Below are 14,125 nucleotides of genomic sequence, written 5' to 3' on the forward strand. Positions count from 1 at the left end.
AGTGAAAGACTGGAAAACAACTTTCCAAGCAAATAGTCGGAAGAAGCAAGCTGGAGTAGCCATTCTAATATCAAATAAAATCAATTTTCAATTAAAAGTCATCAAAAAAGATAAGGAAGGACACTTCATATTCATCAAAGGAAAAATCCACCAAGATGAACTCTCAATCCTCATTTTCGGTTGGTTTATATACAAGTGTGCAATTTCTAGGCTTGAAAGTAAAATGATGCTATCTGGTGCTGGATAGAGGAGCCTTATTTTTTATTATGGCAGCTTGCTATTTTTGTAACATGGTGATTTGGTTGAACACAATAAAGTACAGTAGTAACTGATCTCCCCTTCTTCCTGGATGAGTGAGGAGATGATTAAATGTTGATGTCAGCATCCTTGAGCATATTCAGATGAGCTTCTGCTTCTGTTGAAAAGGATGCTGTGTTTGATCGTGGTCCGAAGCTTTGAAGCACTACTTGGCATCTCCTTCCTTGGAGGTCTCACTGTTTAAACATAACAGATTTGACAGCTTGTTGGTAAGGTGAGGTCCAGCTTGTCTCCACTAGGTCATCTTCATGTGAATCCGGTGGTTATACGGTTTTGTTCTAGGGATATTTCATTTTTTTAATAACGGTTTTAGCTGACATTCATGGAGAGAATGAATCCTTAGAACTGTGCCACTAGTGAAAGGAAATCCTGTCTAGAGTATGTTTCTTTACAAAGCTGTGTCACACCATCCTTTGGGCCCTCTGCTGGAAAAGTAGAATCAAGTCTCAAATAATGCCTTTTAAATTGTATCCTCTAGTATTATAGATGTAGGACAGTACTGTATCATACCTCTGTGGATGTAAAATAGCTTGTACCTGCTTTATGATACGTAGTAGTGACCGTGCTTTATCAGAGCTGTTTTTAATGATGTTGCTCAGAATGTTTTCTTTCCAGATGATGATTGAGAAGCTAATTTAAAAAAAAAAAATGGTGCCAGGTACCACAAGAGTAACAGAACTGTGCTGTTTTCTCGGGTTTTGTTTTTTTACTTTTTTTTTTTTTTTTAATGGAGTGTGCTGGATGTCTCTACAGTTTTGTTCAGATGACTGCAGAACCTGGAAAAGCTGTTGCTGCTGTTGATGCATAACACACTGCTATTATTGGTCTTTTTATATAAATATAAATATATATATACAGATATATAATTTGAATTTTTTGAAACTTTAGCTGTGCTGTCAACTTTGGAAAAAAGTATCCCTGTTTACTATGTTGAGTTGGCACTGTACAGAAATTAACAGCCATATTGGTCTAGAAATGTTGAACTTAAGTTTTTTCCATTTGTACAGGGGTAACACACTGTATTAAATATGTAAGGTCTTATCTACGTGGGTTTGATTACAAAAACTAATAAAGTATTCTCTAAATTTAAAAAAAATGCATTGTATGAAAAAAAAGCTAAAAAAAGGAAATTGTGCAAATTGATTATTCAAAGACAAACATTTTAACAAAAATGGGAATATGATGTGGATATATAGTTCCCTGGGAAAGAGTATGAATTGCTCATACCTATAAAATGTGTGTATATATATATTATATAAGTATAATATATATAAGTAAATAAAGAACATTATAAATTGAAAAAAAATTAGAAAAGGAAAAAAAAACAAATACAAGCGCTCCTGTTTAAAATGTTTTATTCTATTAAAAAGCACATTAAGTCATCTTCTCCTTCTTGACGTTCCTAAGTGCAAAAACACAGTCCAAAATAAGTCTGACCTTTCAGAGGGACCCTGACCTTGAAGCCATCTACTTGAAGATCACTTTGGCCTTTCTGTTTAAGAAACCTAACATCTTTGCCGGAACTTCACTGATCCCAGCCCACAGCTCCCTGCTCCCAAATGTGTTGGCAATCCTGAGACTGCAAGTGGGAGAGACCGCCACTTCTGCCCACTTTTGCCCACACACTTGGCCCAAGAGGAAACTGTATAGGGCCTCTGGGAACAGGAAGATAGGGGCAGTCAAGCTGCAGGAGCCATGCGGTCCAGCCTGCGCCTGGATCTGAACAGACCCGGTCAAACAGCTCCCTGCACCCAAATCCCATGGGAGGGAGAGCTAGACTTCAGAGGGGCAGACATGCCTGGGAAACCAGAGGAGACTATTCTCTGCCCACATTTCTGACTCTAGAGGAAAACACCTAGTGCCATCAGGGTCCTCTGAGCACAGGGACCCAGAAGTAGGGGCAGGCCCTTCTGGCTGCTGCCCTCACGGAGAGCTGAAACACAGCCTCAAGGAGCAACTTCAGGCCTGAGACCAGAGGTGAGACCAACTTTTCTGCTTCAAGTGACCAGCCTGGTGGACGCAGGACACACGCCCACAGGAACAGCTGAAAGCCAGTGGACAGGAACGACTAAACAACTGAAAGCAGAACACTCTGTTCCCATAACTGGCTGAAAGAAAGCAGGAAAACAGGTCTACAGCACTCCTGACACAAAGGCCTATAGGATGGTAGCCACTGTCAGAAATAGCAGAACAAGGTAACACCAGAGACAACCTGATGGCGAGAGTCAAGCGCAGGAACCCAACCAACAGAAACCAAGACTACATGGCATCATTGGAGCCCAATTCTCCCACCAAAGCAAACACTGAATATCCAAACACACCAGAAAAGCAAGATCTAGATTTAAAATCACAGGTGATCATGATGATGGAGGACTTTAAGAAAGACATAAAGAACACCCTTAGAGGGGTTGGGGATTTAGCTCAGTGGTAGAGCGCTTGCTTAGCAAGCGCAAGGCCCTGGGTTCGGTCCCCAGCTCCAAAAAAATGAAAAAAGAAAAAGAAAAAGAAAAAGAAAAAGAAAAAGAAAAAGAAAAAGGAAAAGGAAAAGAAAAAAGAACACCCTTAGAGAAATGCAGGAAAACACAAGTAAACAAGTAGAAGCCCTTAGAGAGGAAACACAAAAATCCCTGAAAGAATAACAGGAAAACACAACCAAATAGGTGAAGGAACTAAAAATGGAAATAGAAACAATAAAGAAAGCACAAAGGGAGAAAACCCTGGATACAGAAAACCAAGGAAGAGACAAGAAGCCATAGATACAAGCATCACCAACAAAATACAAGAGATAGAAGAGAAAATCTCAGGAGCAGAAGATTCCATAGAAATCATCGACACAACTGTCAAAGATAATGGAAAATGGAAAAGGCTACTGGCCCAAAACATACAGGAAATCCAGGACACAAAGAGAAGATGAAACTTAAGGATAATAGGTAAAGAGAGTGAAGACCCCCAACTCAAAGAACCAGTAAATATCTTCAACAAAATCATAGAAGAAAACTTCCCTAACCTAATGAAAGAGACACCCATAAATATACAAGAAGCCTATAGAACTACAAATAGATTGGACCAGGAAAGAAACTCCTCCCGTCACATAATAATCAAAACACTGAATGCACAAAACAAAGAAAGAATATTAAAAGCAGTAAGGGGAAAAGGTCAAGTAACATATAAAGGCAGACCTATCAGAATTACACCAGACACTATGAAAAACAGAAGATCCTGGACAGATGTCATACAGACCCTAAGAGAACACAAATGCCAGCCCAGATTACTGGATCCAGCAAAACTCTCAATAACATAGATGGAGGAACCAAGATATTCCATGACAAAACCAAATTTACACAATATCTTTCTACAAAATCAGCCCTACAAAGGATAATAAATGGTAAAGCCCAACACAAGGAGGCAAGCTATACCCTAAAAAAAGCAAGAAACTAATCATTTTGCAACAAAACAAAGAGAAGAAAAGCACACAAACATAATCTCGCCTCCAAATACAAAGATAACAGGAAACAACAATCGCTATTCCTTAATATCTCTCAATATCAATGGACTCATTTCACGCAATAAAAAGACACAGATTAACAAACTGGTTATGCAATGAGGACCCAGCATTTTGCTACCTAAAGAAAAACAGACCTCAGAGACAAAGATAGACACTACCTCAGAGTAAAAGGCTGGAAAACAATTTTTCAAGCAAATGGTTGGAAGAAGCAAGCTGGAGTAGCCATTCTAATATCAAATAAAGTCGATTTTTAACCTAAAGTCATCAAAAAACATAAGGAAGGACATTACATATTCAAAGGAAAAATCCACCAAAATGAACTCTTGATCCTAAATATCTATGCTCCAAATACAAGGGCACCTTCATACGTAAAAGAAACCTTACTAAGCTCAAAGGATACAATGTACATCACACAATAATTGTAGGAGATTTCAACATCCCACTCTCATCAATGGACAGATCATGGAAATACAAATTAAACAGAGACATAGACAGACTAACAGAAGTTATGAACCAAATGGACTTAACAGATCTTTATACAACATTCTATCCTAAAAAAAAAGGGGGGATATGCCTTCTTCTCACCACCTCATAGTACTTTCTCCAAAATTGACCATATAGTCGGTCACAAAACAGGCCTCAACAGATACAGAAAGATAGAAATAATCCCATGCATTATATCAGATCACCACAGGTTAAAGCTGGTCTTCAATAGCAATAAGGAAAGAATGTCCACATAGACGTGGAAGTTGAACAATGCTCTACTCAAGGATAACCTGGTCAAGGAAGAAATAAAGAAAGAAATTAAAGACTTCTTAGAATTTTATGAAAATGAAGGTCCCAAATTTATGGGACACAATGAAAGATATGCTAAGAGGAAAAGTCATAGGTCTGACTGCCTGCAAAACCAGGAGAGAACATATATCAGCAGCTTGACAGCACACCTAAAAGCTCCAGAACAAAAAGAAGCAAATACACCCAGGAGGAGGAGAAGGCAGGAAATAATCAAACTCAGAGCTGAAATCAACCAAGTAGAAACAAAAAGGACTATACAAAGAATCAACAGAACCAAAAGCTGGTGCTTTGAGAAAATCAACAAGATAGATAAACCCTTAGCCAGACTAACGAGAGGACACAGAGAGTTTGTCCAAATTAACAAAATCAGAAATGAAAATGGAGACATAACAATAGAATCAGAGGAAATTCAAAAAATCATCAGATCCTACTACAAAAGCCTATATTCAACAAAACTTGAAAATCTGGAGGAATTGGACAATTTCCTAGACAGATACCAACCAGGTACCAAAGTTAAATCAGGAAGAGATAAACCATTTAAACAACCCCATAACTCCTAAAAAAATAGAAGCAGTCATTAAAAGTCTTCCAACCAAAAAGAGCCCAGGTCCAGATGGGTTTAGTGCAGAATTCTATCAGACCTTCATAGAAGACCTCATACCAATACTATCCAAACTATTCCACAAAATTGAAACAGATGGAGCACTACTGAATTCCATCTATGTAGTCACAATTACTCTTATACCTAAACCATACAAAGACCCAACAAAGAAAGAGAACTTTGGACCAATTTTCCTTACGAATATTGACACAAAAAAACTCAATAAAATTCTTGCATACCGAATCCAAGAACACCTTAAAACAATTATCCATCATGATCAGGTAGGCTTCATTCCAGGTAAGCAGGGATGGTTTAATATATGGAAAACCATCAATGTAATCCACTATGAAAACAAACTGAAAGATATAAAACACATGATCATTTTATTAGATGCTAAGAAAGCATTTGACAAAATTCAACATCCCTTCATGATAAAAGTCCTAGAAAGAACAGCAATTCAAGGCCCATACCTAAACATAGTAAAAGTCATATACAGCAAACCAGTAGCTAACATTAAACTAAATGGAGAGAATCTTCCAAGCAATCCCACTAAAATCAGGGACTAGACAAGGCTGCCTACTCTCTGCCTACATATTCAATATAGTTCTCGAAGTCCTAGCAAGAGCAGTCACACAACAAAAGGAAATCAAAGGGATACAGATTGGAAAGGAAGAAGTCAAAACATCACTATTTGCAGATGATATGATAGTATATTTAAGTGATCCCAAAAGTTCCACCAGAGAACTACTAAAGCTGATAAATACCTTCAGCAAAGTGACTGGGTATAAAATTAACTCCAATAAATCAGTAACCTTCCTCTACACAAAAGAGAAAGAAGCGGAGAAAGAAATTAGGGAAACAACATCCTTCATAATAGTCCCAAATAATATAAAATACCTCAGTGTGACTTTAACCAAGCAAGCGAAAGATCTTTATGATAAGAACTTCAAGCCTCTGAAGAAAGAAATTGAAGAAGACCTCAGAAGATGGAAAGATCTCCCATGCTCATGGATTGGCAGGATTAATATAGTAAAAATGGCCATTTTACCAAAAGCGATCTACAGATTCAATGCAATCCCCATCAAAATTCCAATCCAATTCTTCATAGAGATAGACAGAACAATTTGCAAATTCATCTGGAATCACAAAATCCCCAGGATAGCTAAAACTATCCTCAACAATAAAAGGACTTCCGGGGGAATCACTATCCCTGAACTCAAGCAGTATTACAGAGCAATAGTGATAAAAACTGTATGGTATTGGTACAGAGACAGGCAGAGAGACCAGTGGAATAGAATTGAAGACCCAGAAATGAACCCACACATCTATGGACACTTGATTTTTGACAAAGGAGCCAAAACCATCAAATGGAAAAAAGATAGCATTTTCAGCAAATGGTGCTGGTTCAACTGGAGGTCAGCATGTAGAAGAATGCAGATCAATCCATTCTTATCACCCTGTACAAAGCTTAAGTCCAAGTGGATCAAGGACCTCCACATCAAACCAGACACACTCAAACTAATAGAAGAAAAAGTGGGGAAGAATCCTGAACACATGGGCACTGGAGAAAATTTCCTGAACAAAACACCAATGGCTTATGCTCTAAGATCAAGAATCAACAAATGGGATCTCATAAAACTGCAAAGCTTCTGTAAGGCAAAGGACACTGTTGTTAGGACAAAACGGCAACCAACAGATTGGGAAAAGATCTTTACCAATCTACAACTGATAGAGGGCTTATATCCAAAATATACAAAGAACTCATGAAGTTAAACTGCAGGGAGACAAATAACCCTATTTAAAAAAATGGGGTTCAGAGCTAAACGAAGAATTCATAGATGAGGAATATCGAATGGCTAAGAAGCACCTAAAGAAATGTGCAACATCTTTAGTCATAAGGGAAATGCAAATTAAAACAACCCTGAGATTCCTCCTCACACCAGTCAGAATGGCTTAGATCAAAAACTCAGATGACAGCAGATGCTGTTGAGGATGTGGAGAAAGAGGAACACTCCTCCACTGTTGGTGGGATTGCAGACTAGTACAACCATTCTGGAAATCAGTCTGGAGGTTCCCCAGAAAATTGGACATTTCACTACCTGAAGACCCAGCTATACCTCTCCTGGGCATATACCCAAAAGATGCCCCAACATATAACAAAGACACACGCTCTACTATGTTCATAGCAGCCTATTTATAATAGCCAGAAGCTGTAAAGAACCCAGATGCCTTTCAACAGAGGAATGGATACAGAAAATGCGGTACATCTACACAATGTAATACTACTCAGCTATCAAAAACAATGACTTTATGAAACTCACAGGCAAATGGAGGGAACTGGAAAATATCATCCTGAGTCAGGTAACCCAATCACAGAAAAACACACATGGTATGCACTCATTGATAAGTGGATATTAGCCCAAATGCTCGAATTACCCTAGATGCACAGAACAGGTGAAACTCAAGAAGGATGAGGAAAATGGGGATGGTTCACTCCTTCTTTAAAGAGGGAACAAGAATGCCCTTGGCAGGGAATAGGCAGGCAAAGTTTAGAACAGAGGCTGAAGAAATGCCCATTCAGAGCCTGCCCCACATGTGACCCATACATATACAGCCACCAAACTAGATAAGATGGATGAAGCAAAGAAGTGCAGGCTGAGAGGAGCCGGATGTAGATCGCTCCTGAGAGACACAGCCAGAATACAGCAAATACAGAGGCGAACGCCAGCAGCAAACCACTGAACTGAGAATAGGACCCCCGTTGAAGGAATCAGAGAAAGGACTGAAAGAGCAGAAGGGGCTTGAGACCCCATATGAACAACAATGCCAACCAATCAGAGCTTCCAGGGACTAAGCCAATACCCAAAGACTATACATGGACTGACCCTGGGCTCCAGCTGCATAGGTAGCAATGACTAGCCTAGTAAGAGCACCAGTGGAAGGGGAAGCCCTTGGTCCTGCCAAGGCTGGACCCCCAGTGAATGGGATTCTTGTGGGGAGGGCGGTAATGGGGGAGGATGGGGAGGGGAACACCCATATAGAAGGGGAGAGGGATGGGTTAGGAGGATGTTGGCTTGGAAACGGGGAAAAGGAATAACATTTGCAATGTAAATAAGAAATACCCAATTTAATAAAGATAGGGAAAAAAGGTAAAATAATAAATCATTTTCTAATTTAAAAAAAGAAAATGACTTTGCAACGAATCCTCAGTTCTGCCAGAATAGCAAATTATGTGTATTATTCAGTCAAATATTGGTGATGTTAATATGTATCCACCTTTAACTGCCTTATTTTTATTTAATCAGCAAGATTTTATAAATAAATCCAATGACATAAAAAAAGAAAGAAAGAAACCTAACATCTTAATCCTTGGTTATAGGAGTAAGAAAGCAAGCATGTCTCAATGTCCTTCCTTTTATCACATCTCACGATCAAAATAGAATTACTCATTCTCTTCCTAGAATATCTGGCTTTAAGACAACAGTGCAACAATGTTAAGGGGTAAATTCTTTTCACTGGACATGCATCCCTTTCTAAGTTCTCCACACTGGAGGCGTCAGCTGACCAAGAATTACAGATAGAACACTGTAAGTTAACAGGAAATGTAGAAAGGACCCTGATTCTAGGACAATCACCATTTATGCGCGCAAATTCTGAGCTTAAGGACCAAGGTCTTTGGGAACCTAACCTCTATCTCCTTCAGTGTCAGCCCTATACTTGGGGGAAAAGACTTCCAAAGGTATCCTTTGCCCACCGGGCTGGTCTCTCTCAGGAATGCAGGGCTCACCGAAACGAAAGTAAAACAGAGGCCGGTTCCCCGCTGCACTGGCCGCCCGCTCCCGGGCTGCAGCTTCTCGGATGTCGCACACCCCGATGTGGGCAGAGCGGAAAGGTCTCCTCGGAACGCCTTCACCGGGCTGCAGTCTACACCGAACCACGGCAGCTCCATTCGCTGCTGTAACAAGTTGAAAAAAAACTAATTAATTCAGACTTTAGTTTTTTTTAAATTTGTTACAGCGCTGAGCAGAGCTGCCGACCCCATGCAGAAAGAGCACAGACCACCAAGGGCTCCAATAGGTGCAGACACCCTCTCCCCCAGCAAGTCCCAGACCAATGAAAGGCGTCAGAAATATCCCAGGTAAGCCAGTAACTGCCCTAGCTTCACTTGGGGTTGGTATGGCAAACAAATCAACATCCAACATCATCAGCAAAGATCCCAATTGACCAAACAGCCTTTCTCAAAGACAGGGCAGACAACCATAGACACCAGCGAGTGACCAAGCCTTTATGACAATCACAGCACAGGGAGACAATGGTGAAGAAATACCTTCGCCAACACTTTCCCTTAAGCCTTTTACCAGCCTATTTACTCTTTCTTCTTCCAAATAAAACCATGCTTCTTTCCTTCACAAGCCAGACCACAGGACAGTAATCCCTAACACACTCAGGACCACTTTTCCATCATCTTCCTTAAAAATCACATAAAAAGATACAAGCAAACATCAAAATCGCAGAACTACAAGCACAGCAGACTCTTGATAGCAGGTTCAGTTGCCACAGAGATTTGGTGGTGGTGGTGGTGGTGGTGTTGTTGTTGTTGTTGTTGTTGGTGTTGTTGTTGTTGTTGTTTTAATGCCAAGTCAATTCTGTAATACTGGGGTATCACAGCCTGGAGAACAGAAATGGGATGTGTGCGCATGCAGTTTAAGCTTTGCAGCTTTTCTTTCATCCACAGAGACTGCATTTTCAGTTCTCACCGTTAGTATGTGTGCTACTTGAGGATAGACATTGCTCATGTTCCTTCCCCTTGAGCCTAGCAAAACCTCACGGTTATTTCCCTCCACACGAAGTGAGCTAACCCAGGAATCCACACTGGAATGGCAGTGTATCTCCATTTTCTTAAAATCTGTACAATCCAGCTCAAGTGCAGGAATTCTCCAAAGCCTCAAGTGTAACAATAGTGGCAGGAGGTGGACATTGTACTCCACATGTACCAGTATGCATATTTCACTGGCACCACTAAAAACACCAAACCTTTATAACCATACTCCCGTGTCAGGCTATCACAGCATTTTCTAGTTATATCGAACCTTCTATTAATTTAGATCATAATCCACAGCAATAATTAACTCACCAAGTCAAAAAATCATTTAAACCACAAATGCTCCTATTTTATGATTATAGTGTTTCAAAGAAATCAATATATTATTGCTCTCTACCTACAGATAAAATATATATTAAATTGTATTAGGTATGATTATAGTAAAGTCACGTATGCCTTCAACTTTTACAAAATCTATGAGTAATTATACAAAGAAGGTGGTGTGGAATGCAGATGTCAAATGTGCATTCTTTAGGCAGATTCCAGAATGAGAGAAAGCCTCTTTCAAACGTGGCTATTACCTCTTAAACTAGACAGCTAATGCTATTGAAGGTTTACGTACTTGGAGGCTGGGGAAGGTAGGCTCCAATTAATTTTGACCTCTTCTTTTCATATCCCTTTTGTGTAATGTCACCTGAAAGAGAACAGAAAAAAAGAAAGCATTCAGAATAGTTTCAATGGATAAAGTTAGTCATTTAATGGAGTATGACAAAATATACTAATACTTGTAACTATCTTTTATTTGCTTTATAATGAGAGATTTATAACAGAACCACTGTATATCATTTACTGTCAATTTTCCTTTACCCTCAAAAAATTATAGTATATAATGTATAAAAAAGTCATTTTCTCAATACGTGTTCTTCTCTGACCTTCAGGCTGCGTTTCTACCCTGAGGGTCCAAAATTAGATCTGTGCAAATATTTCTCCACATTTGCAGGCGCAGGAAGCCTGTTCAATCTTCAGGAGCTCTCATCAACTTAATCAACAATGGATTGCACAACTGTCTGGCCTGGGAAGCTAGCAACACCATTATAGACAGGCATTGCCTCCCAGTAATGAGATTTTTTTTTCCTTCCTAATCAGGCATGTAAGTCATAAGGACTTTAAACTGCTAGGGTATATCTGAAAAGAAATGACCAAGACCAAAGGAAGCACTAGATAAAACCAAGTGAAAGAACAAGGGACCCACAGAGATTTATTTAAATAATAAATTTAAATAAATTTAATTTATTTAAACTGTTTAAATACAAATTCAAAGGTTAAAGCCAAAGATTCATACATAAAGCCAAAGGAAGTTAGACCTTTCCCTAAGATTTAGGTCAGTAAAGATACAACCAAAATAACATTTACATGTAATTGTATTTCCTAATTGTAAGCTCCAAAACACAATGCTATTTTTGCCCTTTGTTTTTAAAAGAAAAAATACACACATGGGCACATGCATGTGCATACACACACATACACACAAACACATACACACACATACATATATACATCACAGACTTTGTCCTTGAACTGGGGGGAGGGGTAGAAAACTGATATTGCCCTTTAATTTCTTGAGGGTGTCTTGCATTCTCACCTACCTCTTCAAAGAGAGAAAAGATTTGAGCTTCCATGAAAAAAAAAAAAACCAAGGAATAATTAGTAGTAGGTATGGACGTTGGTAAATTAGCTTATTCTAAAGATACGTGCTTGACTATGACCAAATGAACGTAAGGTTTGAAGGTCAATTCTAGTATTCAAAGCTCGTTTGACACACCTTTGTTTAGGTTAAAAAACAATTAAAATGTGAGCCATAAAGCAGTATGGAGATACAGAATACACATTCCCTTCCCAATTGCTAAGTGGTTTTATGTTAAGTGTATTTTATTTCATCATGATGAAAGAAGGGATTTGTATAAATATTACACAGAGACTAAGCTAGCATATCTGACTATACTTTGCAACCTCGACCATCAGCTAGCTGTATATCACGGAGGCTATTGCATTAACGTTAAAAAAAAATTCCCCTAAATCCCACCTTTTCCCACCATCACAACTATAGGTATGTTGGTGTACTATGGGATATGTTTTGTAATTGATCAGGAATACAAGGGAATGAAGTAATGGATTATAGGCTGGCTGTGAAATTAACTTTTGCCCCCTTCACAGTTGCTTATGCCTATATATTACTACAAGGTGTAAAGAAACGTATGGCTTTGAAAAAATAAAAAGGTTTGTAAACAAAAAATCTCTAGTGTCCAGTTCTGTGACTTGAGATCAAGAGACGAGGACCAGTACCAGAGGAGCACACCTCAACATTTCTGACAGGAAAAAGGAATGGGTTGGGCCCTGGCACCTATTGTGGTAGAGGCACCTCATTCCTCCTCACAGGAAACGCAGGGCCTTCAGTTCCTAGAAAGTAAAGCAGAAGCAACCGCATATACATAGATTCTTGAGTAATACCCAACACGGCTTATGAAGAGCACCGCAGAAGCACTGCTTTACAGCCTGTCTTCACATGGGCCATGGTAAGCTTGACCAGTAAGCAACAGCTTTTACTAACAGTAACCATTCTTTAAGTGTAACAGTCCAACTGAAGAAGCTAGTTTTCATGTTCATCGTAATGCTGCATAATCCATCTCGCCTGTGCCTGAGACAAAACCCAATCCACAGCCTGCTCAAGTAAAGGGGAAGGCAGGCCCATAAGAACATGAGAAGGAATAAGAAGGGCAAATAGGGCTACATGTGGAAAGCCGCAGTGAAGAGAGCCTCATTTGAGTCTCAGGCAAGATGCCATATTTGCACTTTTCTAGCTAAAGACCATGTCCAAACTAAGGAGCTGCTTTGACTCCTACTATCAAAATTCTAAGTCCTGGTAAACCCAGAGTCATTCCTCCAGTTGATTACGCCCAGAATTTCATTAATTTCTCAACTAAACACTTAACAACCAGAGAGATTCTTCTTTGATTTTTGCTTTAGGCCAACTTCAAAGGAAATGAACTTTGAACACTGTCCTACTTCAGAATTGGTGTTATTTAGTGAGGTTCCAAAGTCCCTGCTTTAAGGCTAATAAGATAGATCTAAGGACATTTTTCTCCCAGTCCTGAATTCTCTCCTAGACTCACTCTCTCTCACACACACACTCACACACTCTCTCTCTCTCTCTCTCTCTCTCTCTCTCACACACACACACACACACACACTCTCTCTCTCTCTCTCTCTCTTACACACACACACACACACACACACACACACACACACACACACACACACACTCTTCCCTAATCAGGATATTGATGAATTCAAGGTAACCACCACCTCAAAACCCCGGGAGTAAAAGAAGACAATCCAGAATGATGTCCACCTGTACCTCACAGTAGCCACACAAGGGTCAGCAAATGGTCACCAAAGACAAAAGAAGTTCTTTGGTCTGTATACTTAAAACAGGCTTCAGTGACTGACAACCTGTTCCATTATCTGGGGCACTATGTTACTTGCAAAGCCACGTCTGTACATTAGGTGGCTCTTTAAAGATAGTCTTGAAATACTGTGTCCCAAATATCCTAAATGATCTCTTTTATTCCTAACAACAACTCATTTTAGAAGGGGAAACTAAATCACAAATACTATTTATAATTCTCTATTCAGACTTTGGATATAGGGAAAAACATCAACACCAATGTTTACTTCTTTAATAATCATGCCTAGTATTGCCGTGCTCTGGCCAAAGCTGGGGTAGAAACTGTCCCCAGAAGAGATACTGGCATTCCTGACTGTGCTAGTGAATTTTTTACTAGACCTCTGAATGTCTGTCCATTCTCATTTCTGGAGAACAACCCTGCAAACAGTTTCCTGTTAGACTCCTCCCAATCCTTATCCAAGGAGGATGGCACTTGCAGGCTCCGGGTATAAATGATGACCATCCAGTTTCCACAGGACCTTGGACCGATGCACTTGTCTATGCTTCACTTGTGTAACATATTTACATGTGGCTGATCCTCAGATCCAGAGTGTTAAGTTTTGTGAAAGATTCCTTATC

The 14,125-nt window shown here is 39.4% G+C and overlaps 1 protein-coding gene across 5 annotated transcripts in view; it reads right to left on the bottom strand.

Moving 5' to 3' along the window:
* The window catches only part of Dip2c (Dip2 acetate--CoA ligase C), a 384,823-nt gene that overhangs the window by 164,075 nt on the left and 206,623 nt on the right, over positions 1-14,125 (bottom strand). For 2 of the 5 annotated variants that reach the window (XM_087590741.1, NM_001107360.2), the window contains 2 exon segments: positions 10,664-10,735; positions 9,007-9,174 (listed from right to left, as the gene is read on the bottom strand). In XM_087590741.1, coding sequence (XP_087446867.1) covers positions 9,007-9,174; positions 10,664-10,735 — 240 coding nt within the window. 5 annotated transcript variants of the gene reach the window in all.

This window comes from Rattus norvegicus, chromosome 17 (genome assembly GCF_021556685.1).
Source record: "Rattus norvegicus strain SHRSP/BbbUtx chromosome 17, alternate assembly SHRSP_T2T, whole genome shotgun sequence".
NCBI lineage: Eukaryota > Metazoa > Chordata > Mammalia > Rodentia > Muridae > Rattus > Rattus norvegicus.